General features: G+C 40.2%; 1 protein-coding gene across 9 annotated transcripts in view; it reads left to right on the top strand.

Annotated features, from left to right (window-relative positions):
• RPS6KA2 (ribosomal protein S6 kinase A2) overlaps positions 1-17,830 on the top strand; it is a 292,913-nt gene extending 275,083 nt beyond the window's left edge. For all 9 annotated transcript variants that reach the window (XM_027631560.1, XM_027631571.1, XM_027631596.1 and 6 more), the window contains 7 exons: positions 962-1,051; positions 2,495-2,653; positions 3,823-3,984; positions 8,445-8,521; positions 10,986-11,103; positions 11,928-12,065; positions 12,458-17,830. In XM_027631560.1, coding sequence (XP_027487361.1) covers positions 962-1,051; positions 2,495-2,653; positions 3,823-3,984; positions 8,445-8,521; positions 10,986-11,103; positions 11,928-12,065; positions 12,458-12,583 — 870 coding nt within the window. In that variant the 3' untranslated portion in view covers positions 12,584-17,830. The remainder of the gene's footprint in view (positions 1-961; positions 1,052-2,494; positions 2,654-3,822; positions 3,985-8,444; positions 8,522-10,985; positions 11,104-11,927; positions 12,066-12,457) is intronic.
• Positions 17,831-17,991: the final 161 nt, after the last annotated feature.

The following is a 17,991-nucleotide window of genomic DNA, read 5'->3' as shown; positions in this document are numbered from 1 at the left end:
TGTACTGTATTTTGTATACACCTGTACTGCTTCTGTTTCTTAGCAATAAGAAATATTGCCAAACTACCGTACTCCTAATGAGTGAGTCTTTTGCCATTCCCTGTGCAACTGCATTTGAGATTCCAAAATGTAGAGAACTCCCTTGTATTATTTTATAGCTATTTTTTTTTATTTCATATTTATCATTTAAATCCACAAAGTGAGAAACATAATCAATGCTCTCAACTGGGCAAATGACTAAAGCTCTTTGACTGACATCCAGAATACAGATAACAGGAGCATTGCGAAGTCAATGTTATTCTAACAGCTGGCTTTCCGTGCAGTGATGCTCTCTGAGCAGCAGGTGTCATGGTTTTCTGAGACCTGCTGCTATGAAACTAAAAAGTTTTTATGTCTCACTGTACTCTCTGATAAGGCAAAAGATGTTGATACATAACATTACATATCATTACAACAGCATGGCCCAAAGAGCCAAGTGATTACCAATAGCTTCAATGCAAATCTCCCCTGGCAGAAAATGTCATTTTCACTTCTGACAAACACACTTGATAAGTAATTTTTGTTAATTTATCAGCAGACATACAAGCATATGTCAATATTATGATTCTATCCATTTTATATGTCAAAGAGATAATTTTAAAGCTATGATTATTTTAAAACTTCCAAGGTTGTTTGGTTTCTAAATGACACTTCTTGTAAGTGCCATTATTTATGGGTAAACAGAACTATAGGCATCAAAAAGAGGGCCCACGCCTCCGGAGTCTAAACTAATTATTGCTCCATCTGGCTTTGGCAGACAGTCAACATGGCTCTCATTTGCACATGGTTTGAGCTGTCCTCTCCTAAAATAATGATTAATAGAAGAATTTTAAATATTAATTTGTTTATACTGTAGAAATTGCTTGGTTTGCACTTAGTGCTGCTAGCTGGTATTGGACTAACTGTTCTTCATTTATTCCAGATAATTGATAAGAGCAAGAGAGACCCCTCTGAAGAAATTGAGATCCTCTTGCGATATGGACAGCATCCAAACATCATTACTCTTAAAGATGTGAGTAGTCTTCGAGCACTTCAGCATTAAATGATTTTCATCTTATGATCAGGCCCACTTATTAGTCCATGTGTGGAAAATTCTTCAGCTGAAGGTCAGAGCTAAAACTAGACCCATTGAAATCAAGGTAAAAAACATGACTCAACAAATTACTGAATAGCATTTGGAAAGTCTGGTCAGGTTATATATTCTCCAGTTACTGTCTAACAGACTGTAAATAAATCCAAAGGGGCACAGTGCTGGAGAATGACAAAATGTGTTTGATTTTGAAGCACTGTTAAAAGGAGATCTCCCTAGTTGGGTGTTTCAGTACACATTGCTGAACCCACACAGTGGTGCTGCTGGACAGGGGATGATCTTTCCTGAGTAGCAGCCATTCCCATGCAGCCTGTGGTATGTGCTTTGTTGGGAAGAGGAGGGCTCACAAAGTCTCTAGGATTTCCCCCAATAGTGTTTTAGTGCCAGGGAGTATTTACCTTCTACTCAAGCAGCCTGAGAAGACATGAGGGTATTTTTCTTCAGCATTTCATATGAAAAATAGCCTTCACCATTCATACATACAGTAATGACATTTCGTCGGAGATGTTTTACTTAGGCTGCCTGCAGTCTCACCTAGGTTTGTCCACACCATGTCAGATTCAGAGTTTACAGAACAAAGTCCTGCTCATGTCTGTGGCCAGTATGTTATGGTTTAGACTTTAGAGAAGTAGATAAAACTTTTCTAATTTCATGATCTCAAGAAGGTCTCACTTAATTCCTAACTGTTAAAGTGTATCTAAAAATCTGTGCAAAAAAAAGGTTTTTATCCCTTTCCTGCTCATTATTGCAGTCCAGGTAAAAGATTATGAAATGAAAATGACTCTCTTCCAGTTTAAATGACAAAATGTCTTTTACCTCTTGCCCTTGACATTGAAGATAAATATATGTTGCGGCTGATGTCAATGTATTCCCCAGAACTGCAAATAGAAACTATATAATATCATTAGGTGCAGGTCTTGGCCAACAGTATAATAACAGTTCTTTAGTTGATCATGACTCAAAGGGAAATATTGATATTTTAAATGGCAAATGTTACCCTGTAGAAGTGTAAAGAGAGAACACTACTGAGAAGGAGACTTGGGTGAGAGCCAGCAGACATTTGGGACTGTGTGAAGTGGTGCTGCTTTTAGCAGCTTGGTCTGCTCTGCTGGCATGATAGCAGAACAAGAAAGCTACATTTCTGTGTGGACAAATCAGCAAGCTGCTACAGACACAAGAAAAAAGTGATGATTAAGTAATTTTAAAAATTCTCTGTTGTTAAGCGTAATAAGTACATTTCCCACATGTTAGCTGACATTTTCCTCTTGCAACATCTCACACAAGCAAGCCAACACTGTGATTAAAGGACCAACATTTACCAAGTTAATGGGTCCAAAACATATATTTATTCTGTTACTCTTCTAGGTGTATGATGATGGGAAATTCGTGTACCTGGTGATGGAGCTGATGAGGGGAGGTGAGCTCCTGGACCGCATTCTTCGGCAGAAGTGTTTCTCAGAGCGGGAGGCCAGCGCTGTGCTGTGCACCATCACCAGGACTGTGGACTACCTGCACTCTCAGGGTGTAAGCATGACTTTTGTGGTTTAGGTGCATCAACCTTCTTAATCTCCAACTTCTAGAAATAGCAAATAGTTGTGATTTTGATTCTCTGGAATGTAAATGGGGGGGAGCGGGGCTCCCTCCAAAAAATGTTCTCCATATTTATAATTACATTTGGTTTGTGAAATAGGGTCATAGGCTTTCTATCCATTTTCCCACTGAGCAGAAAGTATATTGAAGTGGCATTTTTATTCCCACACTACAGTGATTTTGAAGTTCATGTACCATGTTGAGATATCACTTGTTTACTTTTTATCACAGTCATTATTGCAGTACCTGATCTCTTAACAGAATTTCAAATAGAGTTGCTGAGTCAGCAGATAGGTAGAAAATCAAATGCTCAGCTCTCCAAATGAAGGGGCAGTTTGAGCAGCTGATGGGAAAGGCTTCTGACATGCTATTAAAAGCTGGCTTTTGGAGTATAAGCTCTTTATATACAGCAGTTTGAAAATCTCTCCTTTTCTGCATTTCAGGGACAAGCAGTTTGGATGACTAGTCAAATATTTGCTGCTTTTCCTGCTTCATGGTTAACACAAAAGCATTTTTTGCTTCGGCTTTTATGTTTTCATGATAATTTTTCAGTCTTCTTATAACAAATAAAGGCTGTTTTCCCACCACTGAAATGCAGCATATCTGGTAAAATGCACAGTCCTGTGAAGTTGTGTGAATACATTTTGAAATCAGGAAAAAAAAGTCCCTCCTTTCAAGTGTGAGCCGCTCACATGTACAGTCACAAGAAGGCCTTACACACTTTCCCCCTATGATGTGATTTCTTCTTCAGCTTTTAGCTGAGTGCTTCAAGCCATCATGTTCCAGGAGACTGCCACCAAGATGATCATACAACAGCCCACTCTGACTACACTGAGGAAAGTTGTCCCCCCTTAAAGCAGCAGCCTCCATCTTGATAAACCAGCACAGGCTGTCAAAGATTTTATTTCTCATTTTAACAGACTTTAACCTTTTTTATTTTCCTTCATTTGTCCAAGGTTTTTAAGTAACTTTTTTCCAAAACTTAAATATTTTCAGCATGAGCTCTTTATCTACCTCAACCAGCAGACCAGGAATGGCAGCCAAGCCTGGATGCTCCCTGACCTCCTCTTCTCACTTGTTTCTCGCTTCTCTTTCTTGTTAAGGTGGTGCACCGAGATCTCAAGCCAAGTAATATCCTCTACATGGACGAGTCAGGAAACCCAGACTCTATCAGGATCTGTGACTTTGGGTTTGCTAAGCAACTGAGAGCGGAGAATGGGCTGCTTATGACTCCCTGCTACACGGCCAACTTTGTTGCCCCTGAGGTAGGATCATATTTCAAAGCCTTCACTACTGACTGTGTCATACCAAGCAGTCCTTCCTCCCTCTCTCCCTTTTCCTTGCTGCCTTTACAGGAGAACAAGGCAGAAAACAGGCTACTGGCACTTGGACAGTCTCTATTACCATAAATTTCCTTTTCCTGGTCTTGTCATGGCACTTGTTTTTCTTCTGACAGAAGGTGGTGTCTGTCTTGGATTGACTTACACAATGCTTTGACTCATTACTGGGATAAATATCTTTTTTCTCTAGCTGCTTCTGATCAGACTACTTTCCCTCTAGTGCACTGTGTCAGAGCAGGATTAAGGCTTAAGAGGGAAATCTTGATGTCAGGAATAAAATCTTCATGTCAGGTTGCCCAGGGAGGTTGGGAGTCTCCTTCTCGAGATATCCAAAAGCCATCTGGACACAATCCTGAGTAGCATGTTCTAGGGGACTCTGCTTGAGGTTGGACTGTATGACCTCCAGTGGTCCTTTCCAACCCTTCCATTCTGTGATTCTGTAATAGGACTAAAAAATCCTTGAACGAAATCCTTATCATGCTGAAATCAGTCAGAGTTTTATTGTTGACTTCATTGAGCTAAAGAAACATCTCTCCTCTTGGGCTTTCCTAGTACCAATCCCCCCTGTTATGGGAGATGTAGGAAAGGGCTGCTTTCTAATTTTTACAGAGAGAGAAACAGATGAAGACCAAACAGCTTGTCCCAAGCATAGGGAGAACGTCTGCACCACTGGCAGGTCCTGCTCCTTTCATGTAGGCCTGCAGGAGTGAGCTTGAGTCATACAGCAGTTTTAATGGTTTGGGCTTTTCCCTGTGTTTGACTCTTGAGATGTTCATAGCTGCTTCCTTCTGATGAAGGAGCAGCAAGTTAGTTTCCTGGTTAACTGTCCATTTTTTGGAGCGATGAAAATCAGAAATGTTAGTACACGACTTCAAATGTGTGTCTTCCTCTGCTTGTTATGGTCCACATAAGAAAAACAAAAGACTATTGTCTTTCAATACTACATCTGTCCTATACTATAAAATACCAATGTCTCTCAATTGGTATAATTCACCAATCCTTTCTTCCCCATAAGTCTCCTTCATCCAATGTTCATCTATATGGTATATAACTGGGAAGAGAAAAATGGGATGATCTTTCCATGCAAAGTCCTTTCATGATACCAAAAGTTAATCCCAGGAATCACAGCCTTCCAGCATCAGAAAGAGAATTTGTTACATTAAGACCATTGCCAGGACAGTATAAATTCAAAACAGGTTTATTTCAGCAAAGAAGTCTTCTATGGCCAAGAAAGATTGGTTTGTTATTTTGTTGCTGTTTGGTTGGGTTTCCATTTTAGAAATGGGAATGAGCTTTTTAAAATTTATCAAAGTACATAAAAAAGTAGCACCACAGCCATTCAATTTCTAAACCAAAAAATAATCATGTTTGCAAGATTTGAAGCACTCAGATTTTCTCTGAGATACAATGTGCTTAAAATAGGTGTAGCTATTTTTCATCATAGGCTATTTTGTGTAGTGTCTAGTCACAAACATTGCCAGCCCAGTGTATTTTCAGGTCAGACTCTTCTGATTCAAACTGAAAACAGAAATCACTGTCCCAGATATTCGTGATAAGTAAGACAGGTCCTGCTAATGCAGAAGACTTTGGAGATTAATTGAAACATTACCAGAACTGGCAGAGAGCTTACATAAACCCTTAAGTGCTTTTATATTTTACCTGTGATATAATGCTGCCCTCCAGCCTAGACTTGACTTTCGTGTTCCCCATCTAAGCCCCACTGCAACATCTTCCACGTGCTCATGAAACTAATCAAGGAGGCAGAAAGTCAGTTGAGCTGATGACAAAAAGGACAGTGACAGAAGAAGGAGGACATATTTGCCCACTTGGATCTCCCTGTATTTTGGAAACATTTAGTCTGGGGTTTGATGATAGCAAGAGCAAAGATGAAGGCTACCGAGAGGAAGAGGCACGCTGCCACCTAGTGCAAGTCATGCTGCATGTGGGGAGGGAAGCGCCGGGCTCTTGACCTACTGATGCAGTAAGGTCCTTTTGGATTGAGTAAAAATATTTTACTCTGCAGTTTTCCTCCAATATCCATGAAGAACTACTGTTCTGGCATTTGAAAATATGAGATTGTTTGTTAGCTTTTGTACCTGTATGCATTGTCACAGCTGAGAAAAACCTCTATTTATAACCTTGTTAACCCAGTAAGTCAAAGCCTCTAAAAATAAAAGGGGGTTGGATAAATATCTGAGCCATTATCAGAACTGGATGAACCCAAGGTGTCATTATCTACAGGGTGCCCATTCTCTCCACAATGCCCTGCCAGCTTGTGCCTCTATTTCAGATCCCACTGAGTTCTCAAGGTGACCCAAAACCCTTCATTGGTGGTAAATTCTTCAGCATCCATTAACAGCAAGACACCACTGCATGTTTTGCAAAGCTCATTCCCCGATTGATTTATTTCTAAAACACGTGCCTGTTTGTGTTTCATACCATCTCCTGCCTAGATCAAACACCAGTCTTTTTGGCCAAGGTTTCTCATGCTTTCTTCTGTCTGCTCAGTGTTCTCATTTTAACCACAGTTGCACAGACCTGCTGGAGGTGTTTTCAAATAGCAGTGACACTAACTGATAACTCACTAGATCCTGTTGTTATCTGTGGGGTGAAGTTGCTGCTGATAAAAAAGTACTTGCCAGCAAAGCTTTCCCTAGGCAGTGGCACAGAGTGAATTTCCTTGTTGTATAACCCTGCTCCTGCAAACTGAATGACAGCACACAGTGACACCTCTCCATTATTTTGAGGTTGTGTAACCACTTGCTTAATATCCTGCTCCACTAAGTAGCATCACTGCCCGGTTTTTCTGTCATTTGCCTTGGACTTGATTGTTCTTGGTTATTGGAGGAAAACAGCAATGAAGTGAAAATGTAACTGTTCAAAACACAGCGAGAATGACCATATGGAAAAATAAATGTTGGGTATTCAGTCTCACAGGTGAAGCAAGAAGCAACTGGGTTTGTCAAATAGCAAAGAAGTTTTTCCCATAAAAACTAACATTATAGAGCAGGAATGAATGCAAGGACTAAAGAAATAAAAACAAATATAACAGCCAGAAAGCCTATATATGATGGGCAGGAGAGGCAGAAGCAGGATGTTACCAGCTTTGTCAAGAGAAGGAAATGTGGCTTTTTCTCTGTTTTTGTTGTTGTGAGGGTTTTTTGGTTTGGTTTTATTTTTTCCCAGGTAGCAAATGTTCACTCAGCAGCATACCTGACAGATGGTTGCTTTACTGCTCATCATTTATAAAATCTGTCAAGGCAACTTTTTATCAAACTGTTTTTCCTTAGCAGAGTTTGATCTTTTCTGTGATAGACTTCAGATTACTTTATTTAAGTAAATCACCCTGGGTAATAAGGCTGCAGGTCAGAGAAGGACTTGCTGAATTTGTACCTTCCTTTTTCATGTGCTTTGCAAAAAGGTGTATCTATCAATCCATCAGAGCAGGACAAAACTCTCCTTCTGTGTCAGACCTGAAAAAAACCAGAAGGGTAGCTTGCTTTAATGGGCAAATGAAACAACTGAGGTGGTCCCTGAGCTTGGCTGGTGACTTTGCTTTCACTTGGACCTGCACTGACCTAAATAGGCATTTCTTCTAGTGTGCACCAGCACAAATGAAATCTAGGCTTTACCCTTACTGCTATAACGTACCATCCTGCATCAATGTTGAACCTACTGGTCAGATCTTTGCTGAGTACCATGGGTCTTGTTTTCCCCATAGGAAAAGGGGATCAAGTTTTAGCCTACTCTCTGTGAAGTCCAGTCTAAGTGCATTCACTCTTCTTTATACAGAAGTGAGATAAGAACAAGCCTTTTAACTTTCTTTGCAGTTGTCATGCATCTTTATTAGTTTAGCATTAGATATACTTTAGTGTGCATCCATTTGCTATATCAAATCCAAACTGAGCTCATTTGGAATACTTATCACTGTCATTCAGCCCTATAATTGTTGCATCCATAATGTTCTTGGTAACTTTTATGTTAGGAGGATGTGTTTTATAGGAGGTTATGTTTCAAAGTATTAATGAGCTTTTTTATTATGAAACATTTTCAATAATTGAAATATTGTTCTGCTTTGCTTCATGTTAGATTGTCAGAGAAGTTCACAGAGTCTCCAACAAACTACACTCATCTCTCTTACTGTGGAGGGGACAGATGTGCTTGGTTTGAACACTAACTAGCTCATTCCAGCCTGGTTTCACCTTTCTCAACACCAATACTGGACATTTTGATCCCATGGTAGCCACGTGTTCAAACCAGATCTGTGGTTAAGCCCTGGAAATGTCAGCAGATACAACCACTAATCAGTGCTTTTTGTAGATCTGAAGCTAAAAGTCAAGGAATGCAGATTAAACTATTTTCGTCTCTCTCTTTCCTTCACATAGGTCCTTAAACGCCAAGGTTATGATGCAGCCTGTGACATTTGGAGCTTGGGGATCCTACTGTACACCATGTTGGCAGGGTAAGTGATGAGGTTCTCCTAGAACAGTAATCTCCAGTGAACTCAGCAGTTCAGCCCTAATTAAGTCTGAAAGGAGTCACAGATAGAGACAGCAAACTGTCTGGCCTACTTGGAGCAATGTGTTTGGTTGTGTGAAGCAAGAAAACAGATGTCAAGACCTAGAGTTAGAATATGTTTTTCCTAGAATGCATAAATACTTTGACACTTGACAAATTGTTTAGGGTTTTAACAGACAGTGCCTGTAAGTATGCACTGAGACCTAGACTCCTAAAGGGTTCACTCACCCCTTTAAGCAGTGTGAAAGTTTTACATTAGAAGAGGTCCACAGGACTATGGAGAGCCACATCATGTTCACCTTATCCATGGAAGGATGTTAATTCCTTCTATTAATACATGTATTCTCTTCAGCTTTATTTTTCTTCTGCTGTTATGGTTATTGAGGTATCTGAGCACCTTAAGAAGCTCAAAAAGATCCCCACCCAAACATAGTTTTTGGATGCTATTTGAAAAGGACAGAAGGTAAACGAATGGATCAGCAAGAATAGCAACATGCAGCAGGAACTTTTGCCTACCAATTACCCTACCAATGTGTTGGCTAATTTTAAATATTGATACAAGAAAATTCAGAGAAAGAGACAAATTGAAATAAGTAGTGAAGAATAGGCATAGGATGTGCAAACCCAATCTAGAGTTATTAGGCCCCTGAATTTAATTTCTTGGAGTATGGTATGTGAACATTTATCATACCTAAGTGCAGCTTGAAACATTTCAGTGACCTCTCTAAGTTGTTTAATCTGCTTCATGATCATTCAGGTGTGGCCAGAAGCTTGGATTCATTCCTAGATTTTATACAGAAAACAAAGAATTGCACTCTACTTTTCTGTTATTTGCCTCATGGATTATAGGAAAGGTGACAGGAGTCTCTATCTCATCTATTTTGTTCCTGAGTAAAATGTGTTCAACTTAGGCTGAAATATATTGTGACTTTCTGGGGAAGTCTCCCAGTCTGCTAAGATCTCCGAGAACCTGTTTCTATTTGGCTAATAGTACAGATTTGCAGCGATACACAGACAGAATCAGGAAAATAAAATCAAGAGAGTCACATTTTTTCAGTTTATTATATTCCAAATGCTTCCTAATGTGGGGAAAAAATCCAAATACGTTTGAATCAGAAATACAAATTGCACAAGTTAGTGGATATTAAATTTACCAATGGGTGCTATTAACTTATACACCTCACTTTTTTCTGCATGTACAAGAGAAAATAAGAGTAATACAAAAAGTTGAGAAATGCTGACTTTTTAGGTGCCAACACTGCATTTATGGATGATCTTGTTCTTCCTCACTGGAGGAGATTAGTAGGACCTGACTATTATTTGCACCTGGGATTTTATTCTTCTCCCTGTGAGAAGAATAGGTTGAGAGCAGAAAAGGTTGAGACAGCCAGAACTAGAGGATAGGCCTGGGCTCCTGTTGATGGAGCTAGTGGCAGACCCCAGAGTTTTTACCAGTCCTTAACTCTTACTGTATCCCTCCTGATAGTTATAGGTAGGAATAACATTACATATATCCTTGGGCTGAACTTCTGTGAAGTCTGAAATGTTTGTGAAAATGAGAAAATACAACGTGAGGAATTGAATTTGCTACTAGAAACCTACTAGGATAGGAAGCTGTGGCCAAAGCAATCATTTAGCTATCTAAAACCCTCTGTCAAGTTGTCAGAAGAGAAAAGATGGAAGGAAAAGTATAAAAATCCCAAATTCTTCTAAACCTACAAAGCTCTTCAAGATCGCAGAGTAAAATTTGACCTGGTAGATTTTAATCAGCTGCAAAAACCTTATCTCTTGTCACTTTCTGAAGACAAAAAGTGTACACTCTGCATGAGACACTGATTTTGTAAAGCTGGGTTCATCTTACTAGTCATTTCTGACTGTCTGGATCAGGAAATAACCTATTACAGATAATTTCTTTTGCCCAACAGACTTGAACATTAAGGCTAACAAAGCCTTACAAAATAGATTAGAAATTTTCTTTTCCTTTTTTTTTCTGTTCCAGATCTTATTTTTTCTCTTTTATAATTTTTGTCCTTTCTTGCCATTATCAAGGTACTGGTATTGGAAATAAAGCAGAGTTAAAGCAAGAGGTAAAAACATGTCTATTTTTACAAAGAATATTTAATTCCTAAAAAATGAGAACAGAATAAAAATTGAAAAAACTATTAAGGAGTCAGTCTTTTCCCTCTACAGAACAATATAAGGAACCACCAGCCTTTGAGTGAAAATGAAGCCACAAGTGGTGAAGTGGTGAAGTCTGTGGTCCATTCTGGAAACAAATTCCTGTTGTAATCGCTGGCAGTTAGCACTAGAACCTTGAAATCATGAACTTGTAAATTACATTGTATTTTTCTCTCTCTCTCTGGTTGTTTTTTGTTGTGGTTTTTTTTGTTTGTTTTTTTTTTTAATAGATTCACTCCTTTTGCAAATGGACCAGATGACACCCCAGAGGAGATTCTGGCCAGGATTGGCAGTGGCAAATATGCTCTTACAGGAGGAAACTGGGATTCAGTATCTGATACTGCAAAGGTCAGTGAACCCTTTCTGAGATTTTCTCTTGAGATTTAAATAGCACAGAGCTGTGTTTTGGTGCAACTGCACTTTTAAAACAAGTGAAGGTTTGTTAATGCCACAAATGTATGGTCTGTACATGAATCACCTTTTTGCTGCTCAAAGTTAACCAGGAGCAGGCAGTTTACAAACTAGCATTTTTAATTCCTGTACAGTTCACAGTTTAGGATAGGTGGGAAAGCTAGCAAGCTTGCAGTTGCCTGATATTAATCAGAAACTTTGATGGGAGATTTCAGTTTTAGCAACTGGTAGTATCCAATGGAAGAACATTGATACCTCCCACCACAAAACTGCAAGCAATCCTAATAACATGTTAATCTTGCTACCAACACCTATAAGCCTCACAATGTATTTTTTATCAGATGTTCAGTTTTGAAATTAAAATATTCAGATGCTGTACGACTGACCTAATTGAATTTTAGCTGCCTGAATGTTAGATTTCTATTCTAAGCTTCTCTTGCTTTGGGGTCAGGGAGGAGATGCCTCCAGATGGCATGCTCTCCAGGTGGAGCTCACCACTCTTATGAAGTCACCAGTAATTAACATTCAGTCAATAAGCTGAATTATCTTTTGACTGTATTGTCAGCTGAGAGTTGAACATTACAGTTGAAAATTTTGAAGATCAAGACCTGACACTTAAAGAATATAAAGCCTATCTAAAGTGCATCATTCTCTCCACTGGACATGCTAGTGATGACACTGTCACCGGAAAGATCTTAGTAAAACCCGCACTGCTGTTAATTACTTTTTCCCTTGTACTGTTTTCCTCTTTTCAAACCCAGGACATTGTGTCTAAGATGCTTCACGTAGACCCTCATCAGCGCCTCACAGCAGTCCAAGTCCTGAGACATCCATGGATAGTGAACAGGGAGTATCTATCTCAAAACCAACTCAGCAGACAGGATGTTCACCTAGTGAAGGTACTTCCTACACCCTTGCCTCTTCCTTCCTTGCAGAATGAGCTGTAATTTGTGTAAATATTCTGGAAAGTGATAGAGGAGTTGGGAAGATTATTGCCACAGAGGCCAAATTTAATATGGCACTGTATTAACAGAAAAGATTTTTGACCTGTCACCTGCTCAATATTTTTAACTTCGAGCTGCATTGTAATAACCTGGTGGCATTCTATGCATATCCTGCCATTCACCACTTTGAATCAGAGATACCCCAGCTGTCTGCCAGCCTAAAAGCTGTTACCATTTCATGGAAATTGTGCATGCATGACAGTTTTTTCAGGAGACAGAATAGGGGAAGGGAAAATCATCAGAGAACTGAATTTCAGCCCAATGTTTTATCTTTCTCTATTTTACAGGGTGCAATGGCAGCCACTTACTTTGCTTTAAACCGAGCACCTCAGGCACCGAGGCTGGAGCCTGTATTGTCCTCCAATCTGGCTCAGCGGCGAGGCATGAAAAGACTTACCTCTACCAGGTTGTAGCAGTACCCCCTAAACACCTCTTTGAAAACCCACAGTTTATTATTTAAAGTTTAATCGAGAAATTCAACTTTACTTGGCTAGCAGACCTTTTTTGGACAACCTGCACATGAAATCGCCAAAACTAGCAGAAGCCCATGTAAGGCAAATTCTCCTTTAGTACATAATTTCTTTTACATTCCAGCCCAGGGCCCTGAGTTTAACAACTTCACAAAGATGTGCCAATTTTTCCAGTAGCTCTGTTTTTTCACTGAGATAAAGCCAAATAAAGTAGGTGTGCTCCATCCCTTCCACTCTAGGAAAGCTGTTTTTGAGTCCTTAAGATGTTCCATGGGAGCAGTGCTTATTTTGTTTCTCAAGAAAAGCACTTTTTGCTATGAAGAACGCAGTCAGGTATGAATGCTGTTCCAGCATGTGTCATGATGAAGTGACTTGGCTGGTCACCAGTAGACATCTACTGATCTCCACTCACCCCGGGAAGAGTGAAGGCTGCAGAGACACATGAATAATACCTTATTTGAAACAAGTGCTATACAACACAAAGGAGAGAGAGCTGTTGGTGTTGAAAATACCTTCTGATTTTGAGGAATCTTTTGCACTTTGCCCCTGCCTTCTCTGGAACAAAGCCAGCACCTCTCAAGGCATATGCACCACCAGCCCTGACTTACTCAAAGGTCTCTGAAAGCAGAAAACCTCTGAGAAACTTGGTCTTCTGAGGAAATTATTGGGTCTTATGAGACTGTGGGAAAGCATTCATTTAAAGCAGTGTGAGTAGGAGCCTATGGATCAGGCAAGAAAAAGGTGTCTGCTCTTGACCAGCAAGCAGGTCTGGGAGGACTAGGTGAGGGGTCTGGAGAACTGAGCAAGAGGCAGGGTGGGTGACTGAGGACAGTAGGCAAAAAGACCCATGGCAGCATGGTGGAGAGTATTGGCAAAGGCAACTAGCATGCAACTGGTTGGGAAGCAAACTGGGACTCCCTTTCAAAGCAAGGGACAGTCCCTCTTCACTGACTGGTACAGAAGAGGGTGGATGGCTGGGCTGGCCAGGGGCCAGGGGGTCAGTGCAGCCATCCTCCCACGCTGTCACCTAGTCTGCTCACCGAAAGCAGTGCTGGCAGGCCATAGTGCCACCCTGGAGCAAGCAAGGCCATTTCCAGTCATTGCTCCCTGCCCTTCCCTGGCTATTCACTCAAATCTGCCCCTGTCACCCAATATTTCATGTCCCTGCCTGGCTGTTCTGCTCTAGCAGAGCAAAACTCCCCATGCCATGTGTGTGCAGAGAGTACCACTTCTGAAGAGTTCAGCTAACTCTGTTACAAGCTTTAATAATAATAAATTATGAGGAGAAACGGGAGGATGCTATGCTTTTATATTTATATGAATATGTACATGTGTATTTATATACATATAAAACAAAAGTTCTGTACCCTAATACCTGGATTTTCCAGGTGCAGGGAAAGAGAGCTTTTGTTGAAATGGTCTCAGCAAAATTGACCTTTTTTCTCTTTCCCTGGTTTCAAAGAAAGTGAGCAAGGTTTGTGGTGCCGGATGTGAACTATTTTTTTATTCTTTTTCTTACCCATCTTGGCTTATGGTGATCACAAGCTGACCAGGATTCTTCTTTGTACTGCTTTTGTTAATTTTTATTTTCTGAGTGAATTTTGTCACCTCAGATGCTTTGTGGGAAAAGCTACTGTGCTATGTTGGCTTTTTTCTGTTGCGACAGGGGGAAAAAAAATGTGAACATGGAGCTTCATATGCTAGGTATGGTAATTTTTCCTTGCTGGGTAGTTTGTACATCTCGGTGCTGAACTGGAATTACCAGATCACTGCCTCAGAGTGTCCAAGGGAACAAGGAGTTTCATTTGCTATAGCAATATGGTTCCTAAAACTAGCTCTGTTTCAATGTTGACCTGAAGTTAGTTTGTTTGCATTAGTCTATTTTTAAATTTAAATTTATTCTTAATAATTTAAACCGATATTTAATGTTCGGGTTTATGTGCTGTGCACAGAGGACAGCTGCAAAGCAGCTCTCTTTGAAGCCCTTCTCTTTTCTAAAATAAACAATGCTGTGAAACTCCACACGGTGGCTGAATCGGCTGGGACTGATGAGTGCAAACACACAAGTGTGTGTCTATGGTTACATATGCAGCAGCCCACATTCTCTCCTGTGGCTAAGCTGTGCTCAGGACTGTTTTTTTGCCACATCTGTAATTTTTTGCTTGTCAGAAGTTAAGTCTCACATATTTCTGCTAGCAGTACACTGTGAGGATATCCACAAACAGGGATATCCTGGCTGATGTAGAATAGCTCTGGCCAAGCCTTGTTTCCCTTGAAGCAACTTCTGCCTTGGAAGAAGGCAAGGTGGGCACAAAGATGCAAAGAGCAACCTGGAGTGAGGGCTGAGTTTTCTTGGGTCCCAGCTGGTATGTGCTGTTTCAACAAAATATATATTTAATAGTCAGTGTAATTGTCTTGCATATGGGCAGAAAGAGTGTTGTAAAGATTTTTGTCTCCCTGTGAGATTTCCTGGTCATCTTTCATTGGTTCGGTTTGCTTCTTCTCACAACCACTGGAAACAGTCTTAATTCCCTGTTGTTATACTTGGTCTTAATTCTTTGAGTATTTTTTCCAATTGAATATTATTGGAGGCCAAACTCACAGGATGATGCTCTTCCCAAAGTTGGATCACCCCTTAAGCCATGGATGCCACAAGGGCTTCTTATGCTGCTGGTCCACTGAACTTATGGCAGCATATGCAAGTGCTGACACTAAAAAAAGGCAGGTGGTCACTTCCTCTTGACCTCAGCTGCTCATATGTCCTTTCACACCTCCCTTATCCACTTCACCATGGGGCAAAACAAATGTTTGGGGACAGCAGGAAGGCAACAACATCTCTTTTGCCAACAGCACTGTCAACACATTGGAGTGGCTACAAGTTCAGTGTCACCTCTGTTCCTCTGTTTCTGAGTTATGCTGAGCAGAGCCCAGGTGTGGCTCAGAGTCAGGGCGATAAATGGTGGGCACAAAGAGAGAGGACAAGTCCAAGCTTCTGAAAATTGTCCATAAGCTCATATAAACTCCCTGTAACCAGGGAGTAGTAACCAGATGTAGGGCCACAGATGGTAGGCCATGGGGAAGTAATGTTGACTGGATGTATTTTTGCCACCAGTGACCTCATAAAGAGAACAGAAAAAAATCCAGGGGTTTGTTTTCAAATCATCTGTTTTTACAGATAAATTCTTGATTTTGTACAGTTCTACAGCTTTCTCAATCCCTAGAATTAAGGCATTCAAACTTGGAAGATGCAGCAGATTACTGTAGCAGAAAATATATCTTAGCTTTCACTGGAAAAATATTTTCAGGCACGTGTTTTGAAGCTCTGTCTTCGGATGTGTGTAAAGCAAATATTTAGAAGCAAAATTCTCTTGTTGAACATCTGCAGGTGGCACCTTTAAACAAAAATCATGTGAGCTCCACATTCAGATATCTGAATCCTAAAAGACAGGCAAGCAGCACAATCAGGACAACCACCTCAGATGTTCCTTACATTAAAATAAAAAGATCTAAAATAACATTAGTAAGATGCTTTAGTATAGTTCATTAAAAAAAAAAAAAAGGAAACTGTGCAAGCCCATTTTCTTTTCCTCTTTTGAAGTATACATCATTGTCCTTTAAAAGTGCGTATTCTGACCTCCTAGCTGACCCTGCTTCTGAAATCCTGTGTTGCCCCAACACATTGCAGCTAAGCTGCTTCTGGTACCTCAGTTCCTGTGTGAACACAGTCCCGCATTCCTCTCTCCATGTCTGCCCACAACAGATGCAAGCAACAATTGCACACACTCTCCTATTCTGAAGGTTAGCAAAAGTGTGAGAGTTTAAACTCAGAAGACAAAGTGAAGTTAAAAGTAAGGTTCTCACTGTGTACAGACCTAAAACTCTCGGTGTTTAGGGGAAGGATGGTTTAAAGTCTGTGCAGAACAAGAATGTTACAGAGTAAATAAACTCATAGTAGTTCATAGAGCCAAATTTTAGCTAAAATCTCTTCGTAGGTTCTTGTGAGCCTAGACCTTGCATTTCCAGGTGCAACTAGATAACAACACATGCATGTCAGCCAGGTAAAGGCATCTGATCGTGCATGTCATCACAAGGCTTGCACATGGAAATGTTTTGCAGCCCAAAGTTTGGAGTCTAAAAGTAAGAATTTGATCTTTGTCATCATCCTGTATTGTGTAAAGCATGATGTTCAGTGTTGAACTGTACAACCACTGCTTCTTGCTTTGGTGTGCAGAGTTACAGAGTCAGTTTGTGCTCCATTATGTTTCCTAAATGGATGTTATGGATATAGTTTTCAGAGACGCTGTAGCCTGAAAAGAAAATGAGGCAAATTAATGCCCTTTTTGATAAAGGCTAATTTTGAAAGGAGAGACTGGAAAAATGCATTTGAAGTGCAGAAAATAAAAACCAGTTGCTAAAAGATTTTTTCTGATTTCTTACTCAGAGCCAAATCTTGCCTCCTTCACTCCTGTGTTAGTTCCTTAATCTATATGCACCTTCAGGGAATCAAGGGGAACAGCTCAGAGTAGGGTCCTCTTTCCTGTTGTAGTGGTGGAGTCTTGGCCATTAGATGATGATGTATGTAAGGGATTTACTTGGATAGTATTAAATGATTTTGACTAAATATGAACCATGATCTAGCACTTTGTTTACAGGCTCCATATTCATGTTTACAAATTATGATTTCTGAGGCTCACGCTTTTTAAGTTTCCTGTATGAAAAGGGCAGCCAGTGTACAGATATTTATTATGTTTACCAGCGTTTCTGAATAGATTTTTTTTATAGTACATGGTTTTATGAAGTGTAATATTTTTATAGCAGAATGATGATCTTTGGACTTTCTATATTGTTACCCACAGTTGTTCGCAAACAAGCTCTTCCCTCCCTTTTTTCTGTGCACTGTATCTCATGTTGCTGCTGCTACTGTTGCTGGCCTCAGCTGCTGCTGCCCCACTGTGATGTGGGCTGATGGTATTGTGAAAGTGTGCAAACTAACTTCAAAGAGTTGTGATTGTGCTGAAGGGCTGGCTGCATGCTGGGTTCCTCCTGGCAGGAGGGATGGGGAGCTGTACCCTACCAGAGCAAGAGTTTACTGTGGATGGCCCCCAAGGAGAAACCTCAGTGCTCACCTTTGTATTCTACCATTTTGGCTTGGCATGCCCATCCTTTCCTTTCTTTATAAAGAAATAAAAAGAAAAGAAAAAAAAAAAGGATCCTGCTCATTTTTGCGTAATTTTTTTCCAGACCTCAAGCACTGGCCTTGTTTGAATGCCATGTGTTGGTCACAGTAAAAGCACAGTTCCTTATTCGAATTATACCTCGAGCTGTGATTTCTGTGCAGCCTGAACACTCAA

Source organism: Corapipo altera, unplaced genomic scaffold (assembly GCF_003945725.1).
Source record: "Corapipo altera isolate COAL_440 unplaced genomic scaffold, ASM394572v1 2b, whole genome shotgun sequence".
In the NCBI taxonomy this organism is placed as follows: Eukaryota; Metazoa; Chordata; class Aves; order Passeriformes; family Pipridae; genus Corapipo; species Corapipo altera.
Note: the sequence above shows the minus strand (reverse complement) of the source record. Positions and strands in the feature narration are given on the sequence as shown.